The 23,793-nt window shown below is 36.3% G+C and overlaps 1 protein-coding gene across 1 annotated transcript in view; it reads right to left on the minus strand.

Moving 5' to 3' along the window:
* Positions 1–1,218: 1,218 nt before the first annotated feature.
* UCHL3 (ubiquitin C-terminal hydrolase L3) overlaps positions 1,219–23,793 on the minus strand; it is a 32,886-nt gene continuing 10,311 nt past the window's right edge. Inside the window, exons 5-7 of the mRNA XM_029084029.1 lie at positions 5,742–5,817; positions 3,215–3,273; positions 1,219–1,918 (exon numbers count right to left, since the gene is read on the minus strand). Coding sequence (XP_028939862.1) covers positions 1,835–1,918; positions 3,215–3,273; positions 5,742–5,817 — 219 coding nt within the window. The 3' untranslated portion in view covers positions 1,219–1,834. The remainder of the gene's footprint in view (positions 1,919–3,214; positions 3,274–5,741; positions 5,818–23,793) is intronic.

The raw sequence follows: 23,793 nt of genomic DNA on the forward strand, positions 1-23,793 counted from the left end.
TAACAGCTTTGAACTGTACTTTCTCTTCCTCTCTTTCCTCACCCTCCTCCCTACCCTAAAAGCACCTTTTATCTCTATTAATTACACCTTACTTTAATGTAATCCTCTGAGCCACTTTTAGCATAAAATATGCAATATCCCAATTAAATTTTGTCAACTTTTATTCTATTTTTCTGATATTAGCAGGAAGACAGTGAAACTACTTTGGTTACTAAAGTATTTTGATGGTAACATAAAGCAAGTCTTAGTGATAGTACATTTTAGTGGGGTGAAAAAGTGCTCAAAAATAGCAGCTCATTAGTGGTGTTCTTCCCCCTCACTTTTGCAACCAGCTCACTTACAGAAAAGAGACTCTTGTTGTTAGTGGACTCTCCAGGTGCCATGTTTTAGACAGACACTCTGACTTTTTCTTTAGAGTGCAAAAGATATTCTTAAGTGATAAGACAGACTCCCAGGCCTCTTTCTTTTCTGTAAAGAAGAAAAACTCTGCCAGATTGCTTCTGGCATAACCCCATTCGTTTTTCCTGCAATGACAATTGATAGAGAATGAAAGCACCCTCTGGGACATGAAGGGTTCAGTTTCCTTTGGCAGCAGTCTTGATTGGAAGCAAACTTTAATTATTTCACTTCGAAGCAACAAATAAGGAATGATTTTCTGGAATATCAAAACTATGCACATTAAACGAAACCAACCTTCCCAAGAATCCTAAAGCTTAGCCTAAAAAAAACCCCCAAAAGCAAAGAAACAAAACCCAAAACCACACCCAAACCCAAAACCAACCAAGTTGTTATTAATTCAAGCAGAGAAGTTGGTCAACAGTACCTTAAGATCCAGTGGGTGGGGTGGGAGGGATGGCACAAGGGAAGAATTATCACATAGCATTCAGTAATGCCACCTGACAAACTTACAATAGATACTCCTAAAGGGGAAAAAAAAGTATATGACCATCATGGCTACCTTAAAATCTACAGTCTGTTTCTGTTCCTGTTACACAAAATTTCATTACAACAACTATTACTTTTCTGTCATTTATTTTAGTTAGGTGAGATACTTCACATTGCTGTATTCACCTGTGTGTTCCCTCCGCAGTCCTACAGTTCCAACTACCACTAATTACTAGTGTGGCTTTTCTGAGGCAAAAATCCATGTTGTTTTTCCACATATAGAAATAGAAAACACTGGCTTAACTAAAGCTTTTTGACAATTTATTAACATTATTAGGCTTCAGAAACAAAATTAGGTTTTATTCAAAGTGTAAATATTAAGATAATTTTAAAATGTTAGTGCTCACCAAGAGTAAGAAGAAACAGTACTTTTTCTGCCTTTTTTATTCCATATATTTATTTATAAATAATGCACTGAAAAAAATACCTTTGTCTTTTGACTCACCTGCAAAAGTTCTTATAATATTCTGGTATCATTATAATTAAAAGATGAAGATAGCCTCATATTTCAAGTTTTTACCCATTAACATACCACATACTTCACTCAAAATGTTATCTGTGAATGATACAAATGATAATCCTGCTCTGAACTCATCATTATTATGGTGAAAGATCACAGATGATAATTCACAAAACCTTTAAGGGGGTGGAAGGGGAAAAACCCACCACATAGATCTGTCTCACACAAAATGCATGCGTGTATATAAATACCCAAAGTTGCTTTAGGAACAAGCAGCAAGATATAGCAAGGACAAATGCAAAGTTTATTCCACGTATGCTACAATTAATTACCATGTTAGGTAAGTATCAAAATTTGTATTATTAACATATGGCAACGGTTTTATTGTTACAATACATTGCAACAGATTAGCCCCACTGGGAAAGGCTTTTAAGCTGCAGACAGTGCAATTGCATTAAATCTTAATTCTTCTGGGTCACGTTCCATGAATTTCTTGCAAACTTCTATTGCATCCTAGGGAAAAAAAGTAAACAACAAAAACAAAACAGAACACACTATAAATCATACTTATTTAAAAAACTCCACAATTGAAATACGAAGATATGCTTTACAAAAGCTATGCTAAAAATGGATTTTTCCATAAAGGATTACTAAATACTGTGACAAATCTACATAAACTCTATTTCTGATCTGAGTTACCACTATTCAAGATTATTTACAGTGCTTGTACAGGCAGCATAAAAGAGGAAAAGTTGCATCCAGAACCTTAGCAACACTGATTTTTGTGACTGAATATTAACTGTGTGCAACAGATGTGTTGCTTGTCTGACTTTCTAAATGCATCTCTGAAGTTTGCTACTAGTTCTGCTGTGTTCAGAGATTCTTCCTTTGTCTCAAGATGAATCTAAACTGTGTGGGGTAAATGAGAGATTATAAGTAATTCCTTCATCTAGCTTTAGGGTGCAATCTGGAGAACACATGTTATCAGTAAAACAGAAAAAAGCCACATATGAAAAAAAAAAAAAAAAAAAAAAGGAAAGCTTAATCCAACTTCTCCCCCTGCCCAAACAAGCATGAATTTTTACAGACATTATGCTACCAAACCATAAAAGGTTTCATTTGCCTTTTTTTTTTTTTTATAGTTTTTCTGGTTCTTCCTTTTGTAAAGCTAATCCAGTCTGGATACCAGAAAAGTCAGATCATTTGCATCAATCTATGCATTGCCTTCTCTCAGCTTCAACTTCACATTATCCTGTGGGGATGACAGTTTATCCTCCCAATTCTGTGTATTCCTTTCAAATTAATTTCTTAACTAAACAGCTCCTGACACAAAGTAGCACCCAAATAAAGCCACGAAACTGGAGAAGAATGATTATTAGCAAGTGTCAGAAAGGAAATAAACTTGTCTCACATGGCACTTATCAAACTATAACTAAACCAAAAGAAAGAGAATGAAAAATTATCTTTTCCATCTGATGACTTCATCTCAGGTACAATTTGCAAGGAGCAGGGGTATATGAAAATCTCAGCACAGAACAAACGTCAGTCTGATCTCCTGTTACGGTCAACACTTCCAACATTTCTCGTTATCATGTTGTGGTGCTCTGTCACCTAGATTCACAACATGAGCATTCTGAAATACTTGTTTTAAAACTGAGTAAACCTAATTTTGTCCCACCATCCCACTTGCTATATTCCTTATCCAACCATAAATATAGCAAGACTTTTGTATAAGTATTTTTTATGAATTATGTTGAAATACAGCAATTACCTTCTATAACACCATTTAAGAAGTTTTTGTATTCCTACCTCTAAAAAAGAATCGTCACTTGTTTCCCCATGGTTTATTGGAAATGGCTTGCGCCCATCTGTTGAAACACAAAGCAGAATTGAACAATACATTTATAAAACTGGAAAAGCTTCATTTTTCCAGTTAAAACTATTTGAACAGTTTTTTTTGCTCTTCAATCACAAAAACACTACCTCATTTTTCATAAAAGAATCACAGATGCAGCTAGCCATTCCCTGGTCTCTCCTCCACTGCTGACTGCTTCAACAGGTATAATTCTGTATGGTCTCTTACACTAAAATACAAATCCAATCAAAACAATGAAATAGTTTTTAATATTTTATTTGAAAAGTGGAAGGCTGTAAGTTGCAATTTTTTTAGTGCTGGCATAATACTTCAGTTTTTCAAGTAGAGAAGAACAACTTCAACTCCACTTAACGGATTTACCCAGACAGACAGCTGCATGTCTGTGGTCTTTGACAGCTGTCATCAGGGACTCCACGACAGAACAGAATACCAAACCCACCGGTTTGAAAAGTCTGGCATAACTGAAACGTTACTCTCATCTAAAATAAATAAGCAAACAAATCAAATAACTTGAAGTATTAAGAACCTTCCCAGCATTTAAACATGTTTGCTATAGTTATTTTTTTGTCCTGTTTGCAATATAATAATGTTATCATTCTCAGCATTTTAAAAAGAATTTTATTCATAGAAATATGTTTCAGGTTACTTGTGAAGAGCCAACAGTATGAGAACATATGTCAGGACATCCTAAGTATTTGCGAGACCAAATTTCCTTTTGGTTCCATCCTCCCTTTTAAAGACTTTTCCCTCCCCAAAGATTCCATTGAAGTTGACAATACTTCCAAACTACATTTTCCATAGCTAAAAATAGAGTCCATGTTTGAAGACATTTGGATTTACATGCACAAGAGCTTGTTCGTTATTTTAACCACCATGACTGAAGATACAGCAATGCAAAACCCTCAAAACGTTCCAGAGAAATAGAACTGAATGCCTTGTGCTGTTGCAAACTAAACTTGATTTTATTTATTTATTTTTTTTTATTTTTACACATACCTCTTGTCAGAATAGCATTTTAATTTCATATGTCTATAAATAACGTATTTTCTATTTTCTATGGCAAAAACATCACAAGCATTTAACATTCATGTGCTTCCTTAGCATTTTGTGCCTGCCAAAGCCCACATGTTGGCCACAATGACTGAAGCCAGTGAATTAATTGAAAAACCTTCTCCCATTTTCCTACTTTTAAGTGTTTTTTGCTTTCTTCTGCTGGTACAGAGAGAAGTTATTTTAAGAACAAAGGAAATAGTAGTATTGGCATTCCACTATACAGTGGAGCTTTTTTTTTTTTTAAGTTTAAACAAAAAATTCAAGTGTGTTTTATCTTGCATCATACTTAAGGAAAATAGCTAAACATGGTAATCACGGTCTTTTTAAGCAGAGCAAATTAATGCACAATGAAAAGGCAATAGGGAAATAGCACACAACTAAAAGAAGAGTGAGCCATCCATCATGCCTTGAAATTTTAGTCATAAAATATTTATATTGCATCCTACAGTAGTTGCCTCACTATTTGATCTAGTTCACTGACAGACATCATAAAAATACAGAAATGTGTGCCTATTGTTCATGACTTACCACTGATAATACCCCTTAGATCACCTCAATATTAATATAAGCACCTCTTATATACTGCTTATGCCCCGCGTTATGATTAGCTGTCACCTGTTAGAGGCATTGCTTAATTAATTACATGTTGATTTTCGAAAGATGAAAATACAATACTGGAAAAATGATGTTAGGAAAGACCAGTGACTTGCAGATTTAAATCCTGATCTACTTGCTAGTTTTCTGAAGCGCCTGCAGCAAAACCTGGTTGCCCAGCAACATGTTTAAGATTGGAGTCATTAGAGAATTTCTGAGCAGAACTTGGTGCTACACAATCTCAAGAGGGAAAAAATAGCTGTAATGCAGAAAACAGAGACTACTGTCTTACAGTTAACTGTCTAGTGACCACAAAAAGGTAGATGAAAAAACAACCAGCCAGTCACAGAATATTAGTACCTGCTAGTACTCTGACTACACAGTTTCAGTTTAAACTGTATCATGCTATTTAATAATATAGCTAACACTTCTAAAGTGGCATACAGTTCGCTTATTCATTCCACAAGCAATTCAGAGACAAGTATAACAGTACCTTCCTCTCTGAAACTTTGAGCATTCATCAATTCTTCATTGCTTCCTGTCCTTGTAAATCATAAAGGAAGTTTAGAGGCAGTCTAGTATTCTGTACCATTTTATCTTAACAGGAGGAAGTTGAGGGAGGGAGAATCCAAAAACTCAATGGAATGAAGGCTGCAACTGTCTGACAGAACCCCCCAAGACCCTGTGATGCACTGGAAAGAACCTAAGCCCTACATTACATCAAGTAATCTCTCTCAAACTTCGACAGTTAACAACATTACGACTTGTATTTGTTTCAAACAAATGAAGAGAGCAGATAAAAAGTGTTCTTACCCAGTTCATAGAGATGACCACCTACATTCACTAATGCAATAAAGTGAAGATCTACTTTTTCGTCTATACTTGGTGCCTGCAAGACAAAACAAAACAAAAAGAAATTGTGTTCACTAAAACACTTGCCACAATATGATTAATGAGAACATATCATCGTAATATGCCAAACACCTGGCCAAGAGAGAAGTACATTCTGGATCTATACAGAATGGCAGAAGTCACACTGCAGAACATTTCGGAATATAAAGAAGCCTTGTGCAATGCATAGATCAGTAAGAATGCTTTCAGTAAAGTACCTGGAAGTATTTCCAATTATAGCTCTACGTAAAAGCTTTACTTTTCATTGCTGAATTAGAAGGAGTATCAGCTCAAATACATTACCATTGAAAACAGATATTTGTATAAATAGAAACCCCTTCACTACCCCATCTCACTTGCCAAAGTGATGCAGGGCTGAACCCTGAACCAGTAGTACTGCAAAACCAAAAACATTCACTCGGGCAAAATAATTTTTTCCTCCTAAGTCACGTACAGTACAGTTCACCTGTTCCCTGTTTTCACAGGCAGTCAAAAGAAACAGTTCACGCATCTTAGGTGTGGGGGAAGGAAAATAATCAGATGTGCCTACACTGAAATTTCAAAGTGGCATCATAGGTATCATACCAAGAAAGGATTAAGCGCAGTGACAGCACTAAGTGACTCCATGTAAAAAATGGTTACAGATGGTAAAGATCTATCTAGCCCACTACTGTGTTGCCAACCACAGCAAGCAAAAGCTTTTTCAGAAGAAAACAGGGCATGCACCACATGGTACTCTGCCAGCACACATTTCTAGCATCCATTAAGCAGTGGTTTTTGAACTTCTGAGTCAAAAGGTGCATCATCACTGTTGTGTTCAATAGCAATTGATGATCTTATTTCCTCATCAATCCGTCCAGTTCGCACCTGAGCCTTTATCCACAATTTAAGAAGACACTGTTTGAGGGAATGGGAAAAAGCACCTCAGTTTTTCTTAAATTACCAAGAATCTGACTTCTGTGGAAGTGTATTTCATGCCATTTTCTTCCATTTTGTAACTACTGTTTGCCTTATGTGAATTTCTTGAAGCACCTCAAAAAAAAAAAAAATCTAAGAATTTGCCAGAAACAGATTAGAGTGCAAAATCAGTTGCAGAACCTTACAGCTGCATCATGTTTTCAAGACTGAGTTAAAAGTTTCCTTTTTCTTGATGGTCATGAGAAAAGACTTTAAAAGATTATCTAAATTGAAGGAATGTAGCAAACAACTAGAACAATAAAGCAAACGACATGAAGTCAGCATAAGTCCTTCAATAAATCAATAACGCCAAAGAACATGGCATTACACGGGAACTGCCAGCAGCTTACAGAAATTCCATGTAGTATGCTCAAAATCAAGAAAAGCAGAAAAGTAAAACAAAAATAACACACAACCTCCTCTCACCCTCATTTGAGATTCTTCTCCATGATCAGTTAACATGTAAAAGGCCAAATACCTGGTTTCATCTCTGTTTCAGAGGGCCTAGAGTGGAGAAAGAGCAGGGGGGAAAAAGCCCTTCCCTGCCACTGAAGATGAGGCAGCTATCAAAGGGACAAGAGGACCTTTCCATCAGAACTCCAAGGAGTCTTTTTCCCCTATAGCATAATAATAATAATCCTATAGGATTGTCTTTGAGAATTTTGTTTTACAGAAGGCCAAATAGAGCCAGGGCTTAGAAAAACAAGCAAAACAAGCAGCCTCAAGCGTTTGGCTACCTCAGTTGTAAACTTCCAAGGACCACAGGTCTCCATAACTTCCCAAAAACCACACAAGACAGTAGCTGACAACCAAGGGCACCTTCTTGTTATTCCCGTTGATCAACCTCCTTTTTACAGGCATCTAAACTGTGGTGCTACACAAGAGCGTGCAGGCAGGCAGAGCTGAGAGTCCTTGCCAAATACCACATTACCACCTAATTCCCTTTGTAGACATATGACTTCACAGCTGTTCACTTATCAATTAACCCTACCAACTGTGAAATCTGGGCTTAAGGAATTTCAGGGGTAGGGGAAGGACCACCGGCAGTCAGTCTCACTTTAGGAAGGAAATAGCTTAGCATTTAAAAGCTTACATCTGAATATACGCTACCTGGGCTCAAAGTGACATTAACTAGAAGAGCTCAAAGTAACACTATTTCAGAGGAGTTTGAGATGCTCATGATTTGGTTTCAATCACATTTAGAACGAAATACAGTTGCCCCTTTGACCATTTTGAAGGTCGTGTTCTTTGCCAGCTTCTAATAAACACCTTTTCTAGAGAGACACTCAGCATGCTCGGAATGCTGAGCCTGCACACAGCTAAGAAGATGGATAGGGAAGCCATCAAAAAAAAGCATTATTAACTTTTCATAGAGTTTACTTGGAGACAGACTCCTATAGAATCCTGCTGAGTTTTTGTACATGCCTAATCTAAATAATGTGCTTTCATTGTGCTATTGCCACAACCCATGAGAAACGTTGTTTTTACATTTTTAATTCCCCAACCTCAGAGATCAAATGAAAGTGCCGTGCCATTATTGAAGTTTCTACCACATGTTCTTATGTAGACGGTCTCCTTCCCTTGTGACTTCTTTTCATCTGACATAGATAGTAGTAAATTTACTATAAAGTAGATCTATTGCACTTCTTGAAAAATTAGGATTTTAGTCATTTTTGACAGATAATTATTTGCATAATCATAAGCACAAAGAAACAGTAGTAATAATCAAGATGACCTAAAACTTTGTATTACAAAAATCTGTTGCTTATGACTTGGGCAAACAAGTAACTGGATTAAGCTTTCACAATGTGATGAATTTGATTCAAAATCCTGCCATCCCTCCTTAGAGGGGAAAAAAATAATAATCCATTGCATATGTGTGCATGCACGTGCACACAGAGGCACACACATGTAAAGAAGCCCAGTCAGGCCAATTTCTACTTCACTGGGAAGCTGTAGAAATTATAACACTTGAACCAGAAGATTTTAAATTTCAAAGGAATAGAAAGAAGAGGGAACGTCAGCTTCAGGGATATGTCTTTTGTGGTCTCCTTGAAAAGCTAAACATTTGGCCAAGTTTTCAGCTTCTAATGAACAGTCTGTATGAATGCTTAAAAACCCAAGAGAACATAGCTTTAAGAAGGCTGCCTGCATGTTCATAACTAGGTAGTATTTTCAGAGCAATTACAGAGGATTTCCTCTTGATTATTCTTCTTGTCAAAGACCACAGTAACATGAACATCAGTCAAGTGTTTACATGACCTGTTCTTTTAGGTCTATTTATTTATTTATTTATTACTTGGAAGCCCACTAAATGTGCAAAAGGAGACAGCAGATTTGAATGACAGCATGTATGAACCACAAGGAAGGACAAAGACACAGGAGTCTAAATAAGATGATTGTCTAATCAGGATTTGGAACCAACCTATGCGATCCAAGACTAATTTTTCATGTCTTCCAAAGAGCTGTAGCACACACTGAAGAAAATGTATATTTCTTTCCTCTCCACAAAAGACAGAAAGAGGACAAATAACAGCATCTTGGGTGGCTCACAGAAGGTTATGTTATGATTTCAACCTCAGTATAAGAAAGGAGTTTTGGTAGTATGTGTTAGTGGACATCGCTTTTACATTTTATCTCTTCAAAATAATAAAAAAAAAACCCTGAAAAATAATGACCCATTGACTTGAAACTGATTTGAAGGAAAAAAGTTTTGTGCTCGAAGTGATGGTTCTAAGAACATCTTCTCAAATGTAATTTGTTCTCAAGGTACTGACATAATGCTCAATGATAATAATACAACACATCTTCATGAATACCCAGTCTCATATACAAAAGTCACAGCCAAGGTTGCCATGCCCTCTAATTTTGGATACCACATTAGAAGCACCTAAATGATGGAGTCTTAATTTTTCAGAGGATTTGATTGCCTTCTCTGCTAACTTGGACATTCAGATTCAATAATGAACAACTGCTGACTGCTGTGAGAGGTCTATTTTAATTCACCTGTCTCAGGTCAATACCCAGTAGTTCACATTATCAAAACAGCACCTCTACATTTCTTCCTCTATTCTTTACTAACAGATTTCTCAGCAGTAATTTTTAAAATGGCACTTCTAAAACTTTTTAGTATACAAATGATAAGCCTTCCTACTCCCTCTTGTACCGAGAAATTCCTTGATTTTACCTTTCACCACTGTACGGTGCTTTCTCCTCATGAATTAAAATGGTGGTCTTTCTTGTTATTGCACTAACCTTCAGAAGCTCAATGGTACATCCCTATATCAGTGTTTGCCCAATCATATCAGCTGGTTTAATAAGGTATATTTCATAACCTACACAGTTTATCTTGCTAATACACTTAGACAATTATCCCAACCATTTGAAATCTTTTGATCTTCAAACCACAGAATCACAGGTGTTGGAAGGGACCTCAGGAGATCACCTAGTCCAACCCCCCGCCAAAGCATGTTCCCTACAGCAGGTTGCACAGGAAAGCGCTCAAGTGGGTTTTGAACATCTCCAGAGATGGAGACACCGCAACCTCTCTGGGCAGCCTGTTCCAGTGCTCTGTCACCCAAATATTGCTAACTTGGAACAAAACTGTCCATCAAATTTAATATGCAACTGGTTTCTTTCCCTCAAAACTGCACTTCTAGAACAAACACAAAATTGTGGAAAAAACAAAACAAAAACAAATCCACAACTGTCTTGCTCTCATGGACATAGTGAGAAGTCATCATCGCATCCTGTTTAAAGTTTATTTTGAAAGGCCATATTATAAAAACGAGTTCAGTGTTACATGACAGGTTTCAGGAAACTTCTTCCAACTGAATCTTGTATTTTTATAATTTCCTTACACTTGCTCTTGGGAAAAAGGAGTGAAGCAAGAACTCTCACAAACCAGTTTAGTAGAAAGCTTTGCATTACAAGTAGCAACTGGGAAAAGAAAAAGACACTACTTGTGTCAAGTCAAGAAATTGGCATCAGGAGTCTGTCAGGTTCTAGAAGAACAGTGATAAAGACTGATAAGGAAAAGACAATTTTGCTATGAAGAAAAAAAAAGTTTCAGATGCATCCTATTGAAAGATCATGACAAAGGTAACTGAAGCCTCAGAATAAAAAAATCTTAGATGTCTATCTATACAGTTTCACTCACAAGGAGTTAAAAGAAGCCAAAGAAAAACCATATAAAAATTAAGTTTACACAACAGAATGTTAGGTATGGTTTGGTTTCAATAAATTTTGATGGGGAAAAAGTGATGCAATTGCTATTAGGTAGATTAGGCGTCTGTAATTTCCATTTTGAAGCATGGAACATGCTTGGGCAAATGTACTGTGGAGGCCTGTGAAAGGCATTTGAATCCTGGTTAAAATACTGCAATTGAAACAAAGACCACTGGAATGATGATCACAAGTTTCAGCAAGATTATTTCTGGCTCATACTCACAGAACAGTGACACCTCTACTCTTCTTCAATATACTGCAGACATTTTATGATATTTGAAATGCTGTGGAGTTTCACAGTTGAGCATACATAGCTTAATTTAGGTCAAGGCATCCCTTGTCCATAATAATGAAAAAGAATTTCTGTAAGAAAGGTGCTGAGGGACTGTCTTGAGCGCTGCCCCAATAATGGGCAAGAAGTTCCTTTGCTAAGCATTGCCTTATGTATTTTTCTACCATGATGTCATGGGAGACAAGCTTCCTCAAGCTTATTAACTCTATACCCCCAGTTATAGCTAGAATACAGAAGTGTCAGGTGAGGAACAATTCCAAGCTGCAGGACAGTAGCATCTGATTTTGAATGGGAGGACGTCAAGCAAGAAGATGAAATTCAGAGATGGGCTCTATCAATGACCAGAGTATCTGGATACAGATTGTTTATAAGAACACAAATTCCCTTTAAATCCATAAGAAAGAGGGATTATTCACTAGTATGCTGCTCTAAATAAGTAGTTGGTTTGGGGTTTTTTCTGTTTGTTTGGTTGGTTTTTTTTAACAGGAACTTTAGTCCAACACAGAAAGTAAAAGGGAGAAAACAAAGAGTATGTTTTCCAACTTGAGAAGTGTAGGAAAGAAAAAAACAAAAAAAACAGTTATGAGGTTCACTTATAAAAGGCATCAAAATTGATGCTAAGGCAAGCTGAGAGAACAGATACGCTGGAAGAATGAGAGATTGTTACAAGGACTGAGGAAAAGTCAATATTACCAATGAAGCATGTTACCTACAGCTTAAAAATTTGCCACATGTACTGCAATTTATCAGGTTTGCATAGAACATTTCAAGGCAGTGTTTTGGATTTTACTTTTTTTTCCTATTACATGTTCTTAACTCATCTGGAGACCTATTCTAAAAAGTCAATGGAAGTTTTCAAGTAGGGAAAGTGGTTTTATTTAAGGAGCATAAATGCAGCCTCCCATCATTAAGACTTTCACGCTTAATTTTGAAACAATTATTTTCTGTCTGACAGTGTTTAAGTAGTAGAAATGTACTTAGAACTACAAGAAAGTTCAACTGTATTTTAAACACAATATACAGGATGTTTTCTCCCCTCCCTGAAATTTAAGTCCATAGATTTCTTAGTAAAAGCAATACTATAACATTTTCATACAATGCTGAGACCAATTCAGCCTCTTAGTATAGCTCTGATCCTTCTGCTAGATGTACAAACAGTACTTGTTGATGGGCATTGATAGGACAAAACCTGAAGGACAAGATAGTATTTATTACCAAGATGATAGCTTTAATGCTCAAAATACTGCCTGTTCTTTGCATATCAAACTAATTTACATATAGTACGTTTGTTCTTGAATCTTCTTGGAAAGGTATGTTATACAGAAGTGTAAAGACAAGAACTAACATTTTAGTTACCAATAAATATCAGGCTATACTGTGTTCAGTAATAAATCTTTGCACATAGCATTTACAATTTTGACCTGTCAGATGGAGACAGTCAGGATCTCAGGGGAGTTAATGAGTAATATTTTAAAATTATTTTTACTGGTGAGCTTCTGTTTTGCCAGATAGAGTTGAACTGAAAGACACTTATTTTTTTAATGAATTTTTTGAACATTTTCGAAGCAAATGCTCACTGCTAATGGATGAGGAGTTGTTTTTAGAAATTTTCTGAAGAAAATAAAACTCTCAACTTGCCAACAGTGGTTTTCTTGTATAATCACACGATTACACTCTAATGTCCATCCTTGAATAAGTCATCGTTTATTTAGTATTAAAGTAAACTCATGGTCAATTAATGCTTTTGTTCTAGGCAGGCACACTCAAGCTCAACTCTTCCCCAGTAAGTCTTTTGTTAACAACAAGGTTACAAATTACAGAAATACAACATAGAAATTTCAAAGTTTTGATAAACAAAAAAGTCCCCACCTAAAATGTCAGAGGTTTGCCAATGTTAATGGCATAAATATTAAATGGTGGAAGGAAGCATGAACTAGGGAGAACTTAACTCTGTGCTAAACTCCATTCCTCCTCAAATCCCAAGGTATTTAACTAGCTCCAAATGGTGACATCAAGAACGTTCCATGGTTCTGAAGATTACAAGAGAGCTAGATACTTAATAATAGCAACTATTATTCACATAAAGAGAAAGGAGTCTGGGAAAAGGTCTTGTCTTGCAACACTTATCAGGATAAAAATATAAAAGGTATAAAGAAATTGAAGCATTTGGACACTAATTTTTAATAGCAATAAAATATTAAGAAGTATTTCCACATCTGGAAAGACAGATCTGTATGAAAAAGGAAAATATTTGGACCGTGGTCAGAATAGTTATTTCACGTCAGTTAAAAAATCCACATACTTCAATAAGAATTTCTAGTAACTCAGGTGAAATGCAGTCATTAACAAGGAACGATAAAACAAAATCACTGTCCCAATTTTGCATTTAAGACCATTCACTTCTATATATTAAGATTTTTTTCTGTGTACTAGAAGTGTGACCACTCCTTAAAAGCAGGATGCAATACCACTAAACCACTCTTTCAGTTTAGTGCTTCTGATGGTGGTCATAGGACAGTTTAGAAATATTCTGTGCATGCAATTTTTCTGACAGTTTCAAGATATATTTGTGCCCTGTGAGTGAAGGAAAAAAGTGTAAGTATGGTATTGATGACAAGCTTCTCTTACTAGAATGCCTTCAACTAGAATGTATGTCTACAAACTGGATAAAGAAACAGATGTCAAGCGAGAAAGTAAGCCAGACCTTTGGGCTTACAGGAAACATCTCATCGTTACTGAAATACCCAGGGACCATTAAGCAAGACTTAGAATGAAAGAAAAGGAGACTAGGTTTAGGATACGAGAACATAAACCAGGTCTCAAACACAGAAGAAATAATATCATGTGACAAAGAATTAGAAGCCCCTTGGTTTAGCACATCCAAATGAAAGATCATGAAGATGAGGTGAAAAGAAGAGGTTGGATGTGGAGCCTATGACAAAAAAAGAAAAGCCACTTCATGAAGGGCAAACTTCATCTATGCTTTGAAAATGATTTGGCACTTGTATTGAATCAAAAATACCTGGACAGCAAAGCATGGAGTGATGTACTTTTGCTGTCTGACATGGAGGAAAGGAAAAAAAAAAAAAAAAAAAAAAAGAAAAAAGGCAGAAAGAAATCCTAAGAATGGTTGAGAAAAGACCCCAACAAAAAATGATGCCTTGAAGACTGAAGTTACACGGCAGAAGGCCAGTCGTGTCAGAGTAAGAAAAGACTGAAGATGGACTACACTTACAACAGAATGAAGCCCAACAGATGGAAGGCGTATCAAGGGCCGCCAACGACGAAGACGGATTGACGGACTGGTAGCCTTTGCAGGACCTACATGATTACGTTTGGCCCAGGAGAGGGATGCAGAGTGACACAATGGTGAGGCCTTCGTTCTGCTGTGGCTAACCTGAGGCTGCGATGAAGATGGTGGTGAAGACAGCGAGGACGGTGACGACTACATAAACATTAAAAAAGAACATACTTAGCCCACTTAAACTTGAAGTAACATACCTAAAAAGGCAACTGCAAAGATGTCCACTATTTATCATACCGTGCTTTAACTGGTTAAATCACACTGATAATAATCAAGAATGTGTTGAATTTGAGTGAGAAGCTAAAAAGAACTATGAAATAAGCAAAGACATGGTCGAAATCTGAAGTTTATCACTAGATAAGCTAGAGGTTATTCACACCCAGTGAACTCCATAATACAAACACAATTTAACTGACTCATTCAAGAGACAGACTGTTGGAAAGTGAGGATGGAGGGGATTTAAGTTTCATCTCATGGAAGGAATAGTTGAGAACAGAGAGTGATCGGTTTTGTCTACAGCTACAAAAACTGTAAGCAACAGTTCTTTGGTAATTTGGGAAAGCTAGTATGTGCTACTCTGGGATTTAAAATGAATCAAGTAATAACTACTGCAACAGAACCCAGAGTTTCTTTACTGTTGCATGTCCAACATAAAAGGAAAGCAAAGGAAAAAGGAAGCTTACCGTGGTGAGGTATGCAACTTCCTAAGTTTTTCACCTATTCTTCTAAAATAGCAGGCCAGTGGCAGTATTGCCATTAACACTCAGGATCCCTTTAGTATCCATGGAAGCAGTAGGACTATGTTAAACCATTCAAATTGTTACTATTAGAAGAAAGACCACAGAAGTATTAAAAATGACTCTCAGCTGCAACTGACAAAGTTTCAGTAAATATATTAAGATCAGAAAGGACCATTGTGATGATTTAGTTTTGATCTTCTGTCCCACACAGGCCACAGGACCCATCAAGTTCAAGTTTTGTTTGGATCAGAACATACTCACAAAACAAACATTCAAGCTTAACAATTTTGTTACTACTGAAATAACCCAGAAAAAAATAAAATTTAAATCCATCCTGTCTATAGCTATAGAGACAGTAAGTAACTTTCATACAGTTTACTAAATTAGTGCTAAATGAAAAGGCAACCTTTCTAGTCCTGCTTAATGAGGATATGAACATGGAACAATGGATTACATTAGTTCATCTGGTCACAATGTCAAAGCAGGGGCTCACCTTCAGCTTATCATCCACCATTACTTTATCCTCTCAGCGCATACAAAAATTCCCAATGTCATCTTCAGTCTTTCAGAGAACCCCTCACCTTCTATCAAGAAATAAACTTTATCTTTTGTGCTAATTACACAGTTTTTATTTGGCCTCAGAAAAATACTCCTTTGAAGCTAACCTAAATGGCAATCCAGATTGTCCTGTGCTGATGTCTTGTGCTTTACTATCTCTTGATAGCACCTACTGCCTGTAGGTTTTGAAGTGTATTTTTATGTTGTCTTCCATGTCACTGATGTTACAGGTCTTGGAACCAATCCATGCAGAGCCCCGCTAGAAAACATACTCACTCATCAACGATACCCCACTTATCTGCACTGAGACCTGCCAGCTGCTTGTGAATCCATTGAAGTTATGCAAGCAGAATAGAAACTGCAGTTCCTTAAGGTATGTCCCACAATGTGCATTCAACTGAATGATTCTAGTAGACTTCAAAAACCAAGCATTATCATAGAATCATAGAATGGTTTGGGTTGGAAGGGACCTTAAAGATCATCCAGTTCCAACCCCCCTGCCATCAGCAGGGACACCTTCCACTAGACCAGGTTGCTCAAAGCCTCATCCAGCCTGGCCTTAAACACTTCCAGGGAGGGGGCATCCACAACTTCCTTGGGCAACCTGTTCCAGTGTCTGACCACCCTCACAGTGAAAAACTTCTTCCTAATATCTAATCTAAACCTCCCCTCTTTCAGCTTAAACCCACTTCCCCTTGTTTTGTCATTAACTGCCCTTATGAAAAGTCCTTCCCCATTAGATACCTTATCTGAAAAAAAAAAAAAAAATATATATTTTAACTTTTTTTAATCAATGCATAAGTGCCATTCAAAACCATTTACTTTCTTTGTATTATTTTTTAAGCAATTAATCTTCTTTCTCATTCTTTTTTTTTTTTTTCCTTTTTGTATCAAGTGTGGAACAATGAATTGGTTCTTTTTGCTCCCACATTGCTGACCTTAAAGAACAGAGAGAAGGACGGGAATTCTTCATGAAGAGCAAGCATCAAGTACAGTAGAAACTGTAGATATGAGAGATAAGCATGGAGTGTAATCAAGCCTCAATCTGTCCAGAGAACAGTTTTCTACAAGTTTGTCACGGGTTGGTTTTTTGTTGTTGTTGTTTTTTCTCCAGTTAGCTTCTGATTTTCAAGTATTCTAATCCACCCTCTAAATTTCAGCAGCTCCACATAAAAGAGGACAAAACCAGAAAACCTCCAGCCCAAAAATGTAACTATATGAAGAAAGAGGAATTTAGCAATGAAAATACTTCTGAGTCAGAGAAGCTTACAAGAGGTTAATGTCTGTTATAGTTTATTTGTACTACTGATTGGTTGGGTTTTTTTCAAATTCTTCACTTGAAGAATTGATCTAAAATGAGACATTTTATGTTTAGATAACACATCAGATGGCTCTAAAAACCAATTTCTTCTCAGCTTGCCTAAGAAAATTCCAAAAGACGACTGATAAAACACTGCTCCTAGAAGTCCTCACGGTCCACAGACCTCCCTATGGAGGGAGGAACTTATAAGATTAGAACCTGCTGTGGGGCAGAAATTTTAAGAGCTTTGCTGACTAGACAGTTCACGATAAAAGGCAAGACACTGCATTATGTTTTACAATTTTGTAAGCTGCTGCTATCAAAACAGACAAGATTGTTAGTCTTCCTGGAATCTGCAATATAGTAACTGTTTACTTAGTTAAAAAAAAAACAACAAAAAAACAAAACAATAAACTGAAAAACTTGTTGAGAGCAGGAATTTACTCCGGCTTTGATGCACTGCATTGACTGGAAGCTGTTAAACTGTATACTTTTGCTCTGAAAAACCCCTATCTTTCAGCACTCCTAGTGTAATTACTATGAAACCATTTATAAGACTTAGAACAATAATAAATGTAAAGTTTGTTTAACAATACAGGGATCCAGAATATTTAAAGTTGTTTTTTTTTTTAATAAAGCCTTTTTTACTTTTGTTACCATTTTTACCATGATTCTTCACTTTCACCATTCTTAATGATTACATTTATTTATTTGTTTTCTGGTTAATATTGCTAAAATTATGAGAATATATTAAAAATATCCCTTGCCTGAATGTAATGAGACTAGAAAAGACAAGACTAAGTTCTCAAAATTGCATTTTTAACCTAGAATGAAGTTTAAGGCAACCAATATTTCAGTATTTCTAGGTCAGTATTTGTCCCCCTTGTAAATTCCATTCATTGAATCTTTTCATCCTTTATTTCCTGTACTAGTGGGTCCCCTAGTGAGATCAATCAAGACAACGAGAAACCTCCTCCCCACTGAAAATATACTTTTGCATTTGTAAGAGTGAAGTTTTGACAGGAAGTATATAGGAATTCTGGAAGAGCAAAGCTAAGACTGAAATATTTCTAATTAACAAGGTTGCAATAGCCATAAAATTCTATGCGTCACTTCAATAACAAGCACAAATTAAGCTGTGTCAACTGAAGTTGTTTTCAACTGAATATTAAAAAAAATAAAACAGAATTACATGTCAATATTAATATTAAATTCATGTTAAATACACATCTCCACATAAAGGATACAAAGTAATACATTTCACATTTAATTGAAAATTTGGAAGACAAACCATAACTTGAGACAATCTGTTCAAACAAGACTTATTAACAGCTAGAAACTGCACAGAAGAGAGAATTAGACTAACTTCACAAGATGAAAAGATCACAGGAGCATATTTCTGTGCTGAAAATTGTAGCAGGTCAAATATCTGAAGTGGTAAAACAAAAACCCTGGAATAGAATTGAATGTTATTGTCATATAAACCAGTAAGTACATGAAGTTTACGGTTTGTAATGCAAAAAAATACATTATAAGTAAGTTAAAAGCTTCATGGAATAGGTCCAAAAAAAATGTTCAGGCAATTATCATCTGCCTCAATCCAAAACTCATTCCTATATATAGCTGTTATTAAAGCCTAGAGTCATTTAAATCCGAGATCTAAAGGAAGCATCTATAAAGTTCATCAGGCACAAAGAGCTGTGCTTTTGCACATACCTAAAAGTGCGGAAGTTTGATAGTGCTGAGTAGCTCATGACTTGGCTCAAGCCCAAACCTGTCAGGTTCTAGAAATAGGGATCTGTCTGCTCATCTTCTTTGGGGAACCCAGTCCAGCAACGTATCTCAGTCCACATCTAATGCATGGAAGACTCGACAGGACAAAGTGGCATCTGGTGTTGCATGACCATTTCTTTCTAAGAAGAAATATTTATTACTGATTAACTTGCTACTGGTTACAAAGATTGATCTATTTGGAAGCTCAAGTTAAGGGCACCCTCTCAGTGGAAAGTCCAAGCCAGTGTCACCTTCCTTTAAGGAGGCTTCCTAGTTTGTCAGCTGACAAACTGCTGGGACTAGGGCTTTCTTCTTTCCTCCATTTTGAGGTTGTGTCACTGTGTAGAAAGAATCACTAGTTGCACTGGGACAGAGATCAAACGGGCTTTAACTGCATACCAACACCACTGGAAATTTGGGAAACAGAAGGAGATACAGTACTTTTAAGTCCTGGTCTTTGTTTCATATGCACAACCCTGGGATCAGAGGCCCTGCCACACGTTCTGCATCTGCTCAGTTGAGTCAGTCCATGAGCGTGCAGTAACTTCCTCCCAATTAACTAGGCATTTGTGGCCTCATTACACAGTTCCCGTACAGTAGAGATGTAGTACAGCCCTGTAGTAGAGATGGGGGAAGGCTGAGGTGACAATAAAAAGTGCAATTTTTCCCGCCCAATGGGCTATGTAAGAATTATCAGAGCTTTAAGATTATATTCTGAGAGGATGTACTTAATATCTATCATTTTTCCCCACCACCTTTTGAGGCTTTGTTTGTTTTGCTTAAGTGATTGCTCATTATTTAATTAAACACAATGTTTTAAAGGGTCTGTATTAAAGTTCAAGTGCAATAGCTTTTTATTCCTTAGAAATCATTATCCTTGGGTTTTTTTACATGCAAATTAAATCTGTGCATCACACTGTCTGAAAAAAAATCTCTTCCCCCTCCTTCCTTCACAAGTGTTTTTAATCTCTTAACAGCATTTCAAGCCTGTTTTGGTGGTGGTGGTAAAATCTTGAGAGACATTAAGTTCCTTCCAGGTTTTACAAGAAGATAAGCAGACAGACAGGGAAGAGAAGCCTGACAAAGGAAGTATTCCATAAAGGCAGAAGCTGCCTCATGAGCTCATCTCTAACAGTACACCACAGAATTCACACGAAAGAGAGACATCAAGAATACTTCAACTGCAAGAAAAGCCTTACTCCTAACTAGAACTTCCTTACGTGCAACAAAAGGCTGTACAACACACAAATTCTTAAGTAGTTAAGGTTCATAAACTCCACTCCTCACAGACATGTTTTGCCAACATTACAATTATAGGCATTAGCATGTATTGAAATTGAGACTACAGTTTTGAAATTGAACTGGGCTACATCAGCTAGCTGATCAACTTCTGCACCAGTAAGTTTAATTAGTGTTTCTGCAGCTGGCAAAAAGAAAATCTTTAAAGTATTCTCCATGTCAGTTTAATCTATGATTCAGAATGGACAGTATCCCGAGACTATTACTTTGTTAGACATACAGGTAAAGACAGAGCTTAAAGATGAGAAAAATATGATATCAGAGCACCCCAAAAAATCTTTCCAAAATTAGTGATAATTTATCTCTTTCTGAAGACCTAAATTTAAGTTCTATGGCCTATGTTAGGCAAAAGCCTAGCTAAATTATCACAATGGTGACTTCTGTGATCAAAAATTAGTGGAATTAGAAAAAAATTCCAAAGGTTAGGGAGCTCTGCAAAACCTAATTTAACTAGATTTTTTAAAAATACTTTTTCCCCTGCACAATTTTTTTTCTTAAATAAATTGAACAGCATTGTTGCACACCCAATTACCATATTTTTAAAGTGCTTCCTTGAGCAAAGTTGGTTAATGCAACATCAGTTCTCTGAGTAGTTTCAGCCCACTGTCTAGCTTCAGCTGTATTGGTAAAAAGTCAGTCTTAAGGACTCTAAGTTCTTATAATTTTTTTCCTCCAAATTAGTGGTTGGATAAAGAGGAAAAAAAAAAAAATTAAAAAAAAAATGAAGAGAGCCAAATCATTTTCTCTTCTGACTGAGGGAAATAGATCGAGTGTGAACTCACTCAACCATCACCTATCATGACCAGCCTGCTAAAACGCCAGTCAGCAAACACGTGGCTAAAGCCTGCTGCTTACTGTCTCTTACACAGGCAGTGCAAGAACGGCACTGGAAGTGCCACAGATTGGAGAGATGCAAAAAAAATCTTATGGCAGTTGGTTGGTAGAGATGTTGAATGCAAAACTGTAGAAACATTTTGTTATTTCACTTGTTATTTATTTCTTATATACTTGTTATTTAAATTCATGGGCTGCTTTATGGGTGCGAATAGCCTCTATGGTTATGTTTCAGCCTTGGAGTCAGAGTTCCTTCGTACAGATTTTACAGTGAAGCGTAAGACCCAGAATAACAGTTCAGAGCAATACTGTATTAATACCTTAGTAGTTATTTGCTCAGTAAAGCATAGAAATCAGATCAGTGCATGTCTCTGAAACACTGGCATGTTAAACAACAGGGCAATGCAATGAGTCAAAGGCAAGTATAATTTCCAAAACATTTCACATGATTCTAGTAAGCTCATTTTTAAACTTTTACTGCGCAGGCTGTAAAAGAGAAAAAGCTCTAGCTAACATCTTTAGGCAACTTCATCGCCTTTACAGGAGAGATTACATGCTTGTTCTGTAATGCTAAGCTAAACAAAAATAACATTAAAAACAGTTATATAATCCATTTTATATTCTCCCAAGATGCAAATGTTTCTTTACAAGGCTATGGATTATTCAGAAGAAACAGTAAGGAATATAGGCTATTTAAGAAAAAAATCCCACCGTATGTTCTTGGCAGGAGCAAAAGGGAAGCTCCTTTATGTTTCTTCTTTAACAATAAATTTTAATGCCTCAGGGAACCAGAGAACTTTGAAAGTTCAAGTTTTATAGCAGTTGAGAACAGAGTGCATTGACTCTACTTAGTTCTTGCCAATGTTAACGACTGTTACTGTGATCAAAGTCTAACTTGGCGCATTCCAAGCAAGATTATAGTTCTCAAGGCACACTAAACAAGTTTACAGACTGCAGTTTGCAGTTATGGTTTGAGTTAAGGAAGAAATCAAGCTGTGGCAGCTTTTTTAGGGGCTGACAACTTCAATCCATGTTAAAAATATTCCTGATCATACTTGTGAACAAAAAGGATTTCTATGTAAACATACTGATGTGCAAAAGCATTTCAGTTTTTTGTGAACATCTGAGACCCGTTCTTACTTGTGACTTTTCTACTGACAGAGTCAAACACCAATTCTGATTTCCAAAGGCTAATTTTTCCACCATCAATATTTTTGATAGAGGTCTAATGAGGTGCAAGAATGTTTTCATTTTAAATGGCAGCTCAGATGCAGCACCTCAGTCTGCTCAGTTCTGAGCCTCATTTAGCCCAGCATATAGTTCTAGTAGCCAAAGCTGTCAGTTAGCAAATAGATGTATGAAGTGTATTTGGAAAAAAACAAAAACAAAACAAACAAACAAACAAAAAACCAAAACCCCAAACAACAACAACAAACCATCCAACAACCAAAAAAACCAAACAGGATGAGTTACAGAACCAAAGGCAGTATGTTCAGTGTTCCCCAAAATAGTCAATTTTTTTTTATCTTCCAGTTCTGTTTTTTTCTCTCTTCCATAATAACTAATAACTGAAACACTGTAGGGTAAAATTAATTTAGCTGGACATTCTCAGCAGCCTCTAAGGAAGAGGAAAGAAAAAATGGGAATTTGAGAGCTCCTAATTTTCTCCTAAGAATTTAGGCTACGAACAAAATCAAAAGCTCTTATTATTCTCTGACCAATATCTAACACAGGTATTTCAAGTGGCCATTTCACTTGTATTTATTCACCTGATTGAAACATTATTTTGAGTTATGTTGTAATAACATTTCAAGAAGTAAACTTCTCAAAGAGCACAAATCACATTCTGCTAAGCAGTAACGCATAAACCATGTTAAAACTCCCCTGTCCAAAAAAATTTCAACCTCAAACACAAAAGTGGTTCCATGTGCTGCAAGTACTGCAAGACATAATCAAAAGTTAATTCTACCATTTGAACTTTATAACAAAAAGTGATATGGAAAGCCATGTGTCAGCACTTAGTGATACCTTGATGTTGCACAAACAGCCTGCCAATTACTTAACACCACAACTATTTGAGTATTTGCTGTCCACAGCAGCAAAAGCTGGTCTAAGTCTAGTCTGTTAAGCCTTCTCCTCTCTTCCCAGGAGTGTGCTTCTAACACTTCTGTGCCAGCATTAGCTCGTACAAAGCTATAGGATGAGCTGTTTCAGGAAGTTGTTTGGGAAGCTGATTGAAGACAGAAGAAATTGTAGGTAATCTGACAGAATTATTTCAACAGCCACAGACACACACAGCTGGCTAAATTTCAGATACTATTACTGGAATATAATTTGAATGCGAGTTAAGCATGTCAAAGCCTTCAGAAATGCAGAAATTGAATAAAAATTCTCTAGATCTAATTCCCTGACTAAAGGAATCTTTTAAAAAGTACTTTATAAGGTATAGCTTGCCATTTTCCTTACTGTAGAACTGGGCTGTAATGAAGCACAGTTGCAAAGTAGTGGATATAGATATCAGTAACACAAGAGCAGAACAAAAATATCTTGCTACTCATATTATTATATTTTTATATCTTAAAAAGGTAATTTATTTCAAGAATCAGTACACATAATATTTTCTACCTGGAATAACTTCCCTCAAGTTACCATAGCATATCATTGTTTAATTGAGTTAAACAATTTCTACT

Source organism: Antrostomus carolinensis, unplaced genomic scaffold (genome assembly GCF_000700745.2).
Source record: "Antrostomus carolinensis isolate BGI_N321 unplaced genomic scaffold, ASM70074v2 scaffold14123, whole genome shotgun sequence".
Lineage (NCBI taxonomy): Eukaryota > Metazoa > Chordata > Aves > Caprimulgiformes > Caprimulgidae > Antrostomus > Antrostomus carolinensis.